The 7,078-nt window shown below is 49.2% G+C and overlaps 1 protein-coding gene across 2 annotated transcripts in view; it reads left to right on the top strand.

Moving 5' to 3' along the window:
- Positions 1 to 1,810: 1,810 nt before the first annotated feature.
- The window catches only part of MAPKAPK5 (MAPK activated protein kinase 5), a 29,738-nt gene continuing 24,470 nt past the window's right edge, over positions 1,811 to 7,078 (top strand). For both annotated transcript variants that reach the window (XM_084820081.1, XM_084820080.1), the window contains exons 1-2: positions 1,811 to 2,238; positions 6,196 to 6,269. In XM_084820081.1, the coding sequence (XP_084676207.1) occupies positions 2,203 to 2,238; positions 6,196 to 6,269 (110 nt within the window). In that variant the 5' untranslated portion in view covers positions 1,811 to 2,202. The remainder of the gene's footprint in view (positions 2,239 to 6,195; positions 6,270 to 7,078) is intronic.

Genomic DNA, 7,078 nt, shown 5'->3' with positions numbered 1-7,078 from the left:
AGGGTGATAATGAGCAGGCTTGGGGATACCCTAAGGTTTGTAAAAGGGGGGGGATTTTCCCCTTAAAGGAGTGGGGCAAAACACCCCACTGAGGTCTGAACAAGTTCAGTGGGCACAATGTTAAATGTGTGTTGGGTGAGGGGAAATGGAAAGCCAGTCTGGATGGGGGTAGCAGTGGGGGAAGAAGAGAAAGGAATGGAGTATCATGGAAAAGGGCTTAGCTGGCTGCAACACTGAACAGGAGCTCTTCACACTAAATACTTCGTTGTAGTACAAATATCAGGTTAAAGGACAGACACTGAAGCTGAAGCTCCAATATTTTGGCCACCTAATGCGAAGAGAAAACTCCCTGGAAAAGACCCTGATGCTGGGAGAGACTGAAGGCAAAAGGAGAAGGGGACGGCAGAGGATGAGATGGCTAGACAGCATCACCGATGCAATGAATGTGGACTTGAGCACGCTCCGGGAGAGAGCGCAGGACAGGAAGGCCTGGCGTGCTGTGGTCCACGGGGTCACGAAGAGTCGGACACGACTGAACAACAACAAATATGTACAGGGAAAAACTTTGGCTTCACCAAAGCCAAATAATTTCAGATACTTTCACAATATAGAGAAACTTGGTATACTCCCATGTTTGACACCACCTGATAAGTAGGCAAGTCTTAAAAATGAGAGACTTAACATTTCTCCCTCAAACGTTGGCACAGGAATTCTGCCTCACGCAGTAATGGGCATGATGGAAGCCAAAAATTCAGCAAGGTGGAATAGAAGGCAATGGGCTTCCAGTTCCAACCCTGGCACTGATTCAGAGGAATGGGGTGGATTTCCAGTAATAGCCAGGAAAGCAAGTGGGGGGGGGGGGTTCTGTGTGGAATAGTTTCCCACACAGTTTAGAAATAGAATGCGTGTTTCTCCCCCACAATTACGTACATACTTCGGCGTCTGCTCTTGAGGGGAAAGTATTTTTCATTTATAGTCAAGAAAAACGTTTATGACGAAGGCAGAAAAGCCCAGCAGCCAGAAACGTGTGAGGGAAAAGTCCAGGGGTAGTAACTGCTTACAGAGGGAAGTGATAGTCATGCTTTGTGTGGATTCGTTTATAAATTTGTTATTGACGCTATTAGATCCTGCTTTTCCACTATAATGGCTTTCATACTAGATGGGGGGGGTGCTGAATGCTTCAGATATATGTTATTTGAAATGTATTTAAATGCGCGCGCCACCCTCCGGTTACTGCCCCACTCAAAATGGCGGCCTGCCCCGCCTCCTATTTCTTCCCTTCGCCCGCCTCCGGGCGCTTGCCAAGCCCGAAATATCGCGAGACTCTACCGTGCGAATACGCACTTTCCGGGAGGGAGAAGACCAAAAGAAGGAAGAAAGCGTCGCGAAGGGGGCGTGGCCGAGAAGGGGGAGGAGGAGTCATGCCAGGAAAGCTCTGCCCTTCGCGGGGATGCAAACGCCACCCCCTATCTCCCCTCAGTTAACCCCGTTTGAACGTGATGCGATGCCATCAGGACGCGACGCAGAGCGAGAAAAGTCCCTGTACGCTAAAGAAAGACCTTGTCGACGCCTATGAAGAAATGGGGGGGGGGGCCTCTGACTCACGGCGTCGCGCTTCATTCTTTATACTGTCCCTTTCGTTCGCCTGATTTTACCCTCCCTCTGTTATGACTTTCCTACGTGGAAGAGGCCGTGGGAGAATGCGCTTCGCGTGGGTCCGGGCGTAAAGGCCGAGGCGGGGGTAGAGGGCCTAAGGCCGATCGGTTCCGGCTGCCGCTCCTCAGCGAGACAGGCGGCAGCTGCCCCCGGCAGAGAGGGGGGCGGCGAAGCTGTGGCAATGGCTGGCGGCTCCCTAGCGCGGAGTCGAGCCCCGGTGGCTGAGGCGGCGCCCGGGCGGCGAAGCTGAGGCGGCGCCGGCGTTTCCTGTGGCGCGGCCTTCCCTGTTTCGGCTCAGCCGACCCCCCAAGCGGTGAGGAGAGGCCTTCCTCGCTTCCCCGCCGTCCTCCTTCCCTTCCCGTCCCTTCGCTGGCTGCTGGGCGGGGATGAGGCGGCAGCCCGGCGGAGGCGGTGGTGGCGGAGGCGGCGGCGGAGGCGGCGGTGACAACGACACCGACGACGGCGACTTGGAGGGGCGGCCCCCTGCCTAGCCCGCTCCCCACACCCGCGCCGCCCTCCTCCCCGCCGGGCCTGAAGCGGCGGAGGATGTCGGAGGAGCCTGACGCGGACAAGATGATCAAGGTAGCGGGGCCTGCAGAACACGCGCGATGGAGGCGCTCGGGGCGCAGAGCTTCTGAGCATGTGCAGAGTCCCGCCGCCGTAGAACGCGCCGCGAGGCAGCCACGCTCCCTAACCCAGGCCCCGACCTCTGAAAAATAATAATACATATCTCTATTAAGGGTATGAGGATTAACTCAAAAGATGTAGCCCTCCTCAGCCTGGTGGTCTCCAAGTGGTTTGGACTATAATTATTATTACACTTATATCCCCCTTTTTTCCACCTGCAAGGAACCCAAGGCAGAGTACATGGTCCTCTCAATTTTATCTTCACAACAGCCCTGTGAGGTAGGCTAGGCTTCAGTGACTGGCGCTTAGTTACCCAGTGAGTTTCATGGCCTGAGTGAGGACTTGAATCCAGGTCGCCCCAGTCCAACACTATAACCCAACCTTACCCAACCTACTACCCTCCAGATGTTTTGGACTTCAACTCCTATCACCCCCCCACCCCCAGCATGGCTAATGGTCAGGAATGCTGGGAGTTGTCCGGAACATCTGGAGGACATCATGTTGGGGGAGGCTGCGCTAACCACTACCCACACAACCCTCATCCCCAGCCAGCATGGCCAGTGGAAAGGGATGACTGGATTTGTAGATGTCTGGAGGGCATTGCGTTGGGGGGAGGCCAGTGTAGGTAGCTGCTTTATGTAGAGTCAGGCTAGCTCAGCCCTGTCTCAGAGATGTTAGGTCTATTTGTAGCTAAAGGCCATCACAGGTTGTCACAAAAACCCCCACAAATGCCGCCAGCTTGTGTTGCTGCCCTTCTCTCTCTCCCCACCACCTCCCTCTTTCCCAACCAATCCCTTGGCATTATTTTGCCATAGGGGTGTTAAAGCTTAATTTGCGATCAGGTTGGCAAACCATAGAATCATAGAATAGTAGGGTTAGAAGGGGCCTACAAGACCATCGAGTCCAACCCCCTGCTCAATGCAGGAATCCAAGTCAGAGCATCCCTGACAGATGGCTGTCCAGCCTCGTCTTGAATGCCTCCAGTGTGGGAGAGCCCACTACCTCCCTAGGGAATTGGTTCCACTGTCGTATTGCTCTAACAGTCAGGAAGTTTTTCCTGATGTTCAGCCGGAATCTGGCTTCCTGTAACTTGAGCCCATAATTCCGTGTCCTGCACTCTGGGATGATCAAGAAGAGATCCTGGCCTTCTTCTCTGTGACAACCTTTCAAGTACTTGAAGAGTGCTATCATATCTCCCCTCAGTCGTCTCTTCTCAAGGCTAAACATGCCCAGTTCTTTTAGTCTCTCCTCATAGGGCTTTGTTTCCAGCCCCCTGATCATCTTTGTTGCCCTCCTCTGAACCCTCTCCAGTTTGTCTGCATCCTTCTTCAAGTGTGGTGCCCAGAACTGGACACAGTACTCCAGATGAGGCCTAACCAGTGCTGAGTAGAGGGGAACTAGTACTTCCCGGGATTTGGAAGCGATGCTTCTATGAATGCAGCCCAAAAGAGCATTTGCCTTTTTTGCAGCCACATCACATTGTTGGCTCATCTTCAGCTTGTGATCGACAACAATTCCAAGATCCTTCTCGCTTGTAGTGTTGTTGAGCCACGTATCCCCCATCTTGTAACTGTGCATTTGGTTTCTTTTTCCTAGGTGCAGAACTTGGCATTTGTCCCTATTAAATGTCATTCTGTTGTTTTCTGCCCAGCACTCCAGTCTATCAAGATCACTTTGAATTTTGTTTTTGTCTTCCAAAGTATTAGCTATCCCACCCAATTTTGTGTCATCTGCAAATTTGATCAGCATTCCCTGCACCTCCTCCTCCAAGTCATTAATAAAAATGTTGAAGAGCACTGGGCCCAGGACTGAGCCCTGCGGTACCCCACTCGTTACCTCTCCCCAGTTTGAGAAGGTCCCATTGATAAGCAGTCTTTGAGTCCAATTCTGTAGCCAACTGTGGATCCACCGGATCGTTGTTTCATCTAGCCCACTTTGAGCTAGTTTGCTCATCAGGATATCATGAGGCACTTTGTCGAAAGCTTTGCTGAAGTTGAGGTATATGATGTCTACAGCATTCCCACAGTCTACAAGGGAGGTTACTTGATCAAAAAATGAGATCAGAGTTTTCTGGCAGGACTTGTTTTTGACAAATCCATATTGGCTTCGAGTAATCACGGCATTGTTTTCAAGGTGCTTCCAGATGGATTGCTTTATGATCTGCTCCAGAATTTTCCCAAGGATTGATGTCAGACTGACTGGTCTGTAGTTCCCAGGTTCCTCCTTTTTACCCTTTTTGAAGATAGGGATAACATTAGCCCTTCTCCAGTCATCTGGCACTTCCCCCGTCCTCCATGATTTCTCAAAGAGAATAGACAGGCTAAACGAGATCCAGCATAAAAACCAAACCAAACGAATTGGTATTGTAGCATTAGTGTCGTTCAGGGTCCGGTCCCCTGAGCTCGTAGTGGGGCTTACTTTTGATTCAACGTGCTTCGGAACCGGCTGTAAGACTTCTATTATTCAGCTGCGATCTTATGCTCTGTGTTCAAGCAAGTCATGTCCCAAAAACTTGGTGGACAAATTACCAAGTAGAAATGTTTAGTAGTATCATGATGCCATTGTGGTGTCCATGGTGGTTTAAGGCAGCCTTCCTCAACCTCATGCTCTCCAGATGTTGTAGACTTCAACTTCCATCAGCTCCAGCAGGCACGACCAGTGATTAAAACATCTGGAGGGCAACAAGTTGGTGAAGGCTGGTTTAGGGAGTAATATAACAAAGTTTTATAATTGGGCTCCTTTATTTGTGTTGTAAGTGGTCATGCTAGTGGTTATTTTTATTATTTATTTATTTGTTTGTTTATTTATTACATTTCTCTATTGTCCAATAGGCAAAGCTCTCTGAGTGGTTCACAAAAACAGTAGCACTAAACACACTTTTGTGGAAGTAAGCCTCATTGATGACAGTGGGACTTGCTTCTGAGTAAACATGTATAGGATTGCACTATTAAGATTGCACTATTAAGCAATGTATTCATTACTTTTTTATGAATGTCATATAATGGCTTGGAGATGGTGCTGCAAACCAAGGAAAGCCTGATTCAGATCTCATCTCGGAAGTTTAACCATGCTACTGCCCCTCAGATTAGTCCCCAATCCCCAGTGTCTGAGAAAGAACAGCTGTGTATATATTGATGGGAGAGTGACATGGACACACAGTGGTTTGTTTAAGGCCTGTTACTTGAGTTCATGGCAAGATTTGTGGATATTCTGCTTACATAACTTTTATAATATTATACAAAACATCTTCACTATCCACTTTAGACGCTGGAGGGAGCAATCCTGTGGGGATAGGCAGCCGCCTCCGAATTGGGAGGTGACTGCCTATCCAATGCAGGGCAGGCAGAGCGTGGAGGGGATCTCCACGCTCCGGCCACCCTGCATTAGCAGCTAGACAGCCCATTTCAGCTGTCTAGCTGCAGCGCTTCAGAGCAGCCCCCCCCATCAGCCAGCACATAGGAAGCGTCATAATGATGCTTCCGCCATCCCCACCCCTCCCCGCCACCGGAAACGCCCCCTGTCCTCCCACTCCGTGCTGCGCTTATGAGCATGGAACCCGGGATGAACCGCGCCTCTTATGAGGCAGTGGGAGTGGGGAGGCAGTTTTCTGGCAACTGAAGTGCAGGCTCTGAGGTCAGTTCCTGAAAACAGAAAAATCCTATGGCCATCTAGCCGCTGTCCAGTGGCCATAGGATTGCGCCCTGAGGTGGACTCTTGCTTTTGAAAGCTCAAATTAATTACTCTTCAGGACCCCACAAGGGTTTTGTTGCTTTCTTGCTTATTTAGACACTAATGCAAAACAGAGACCTAAGAGATGGGATTTGTGGCTGGCACCCTATAGGACCCTTTGCCTGCAGACTACAGCGAGGATGCAGTATTTCCATTTTTCTTTCCTCTTTTAAAAACATACAGGAAACTTCTATTTTAGAAGAATACCACATTAACTGGACTCAGAAGCTGGGAGCTGGAATCAGCGGCCCAGTAAGGTAAGAAGATTCCCTTTATTGTCTTGTGATTAAAATTTCATGATAACCATGAAATCATGAATGCTTTAAATATGTCATCACATTTTTGCCCTCTCCTCCCTTTTTCCTTTATGTAAAAAAAAAGTGATTCCGTAACGTATCTTAAATACCTTTATTTATTATACTTCTGCCCCACTTCTTTATGGAGGTTCTAGTGATAGTCTCCTACCTCAGGTTTGTACCTTCTTAGCTTCAGTAGTGTATCAGGTGCTCCTAGATATTCTTAGGGCTCCATCTGATACTTTTTCCTACTGCTTTAAATGCCATTTGCTTGAACAGCTTTCAGAAGTATAATCTCAGCAAAATGTAACTTTCATACATAGTGGTGTACTCCTTTGGTGCGCGTGTGTAGGAAAAAACAAACTACTAGCCCACAGAAAGATACTATCCCACCTAACTGACTACATTAATTGTTAATAGCACATTGATGTCTTGAAAGAAAGAGAAACAGCTCTCTCCCACCTTATGAGAGCTTCCCTGTCCAATCACATGGAGAATATTCTTACTTGCCATAAGCGACCAGATGGATATCATTTACAAGCTTGCTTTAATTTTGGCCATAGTCATGAGGGCCTTTCACTCACAGAATCAGGAGCCTCATTACCCAGTGGTGGTAGTGGACTCTATCACTGCTTGAGGGTGGAGCAAGTGCTGATGGTTCCTGAGGTTAACATCTGGAGAAGGCTGGAATATAGTTCAAGGAAGGACCAGTCCTCTCTTGCTGGCTGTGGCCACCAACAGTTTGTTTAGGAGTCACAGATGGCCTGGCC

This window comes from Heloderma suspectum, chromosome 13 (genome assembly GCF_057233095.1).
Source record: "Heloderma suspectum isolate Gila_16-S chromosome 13, 16-S_ref, whole genome shotgun sequence".
Taxonomy (NCBI): Eukaryota; Metazoa; Chordata; class Lepidosauria; order Squamata; family Helodermatidae; genus Heloderma; species Heloderma suspectum.
Note: the sequence above shows the minus strand (reverse complement) of the source record. Positions and strands in the feature narration are given on the sequence as shown.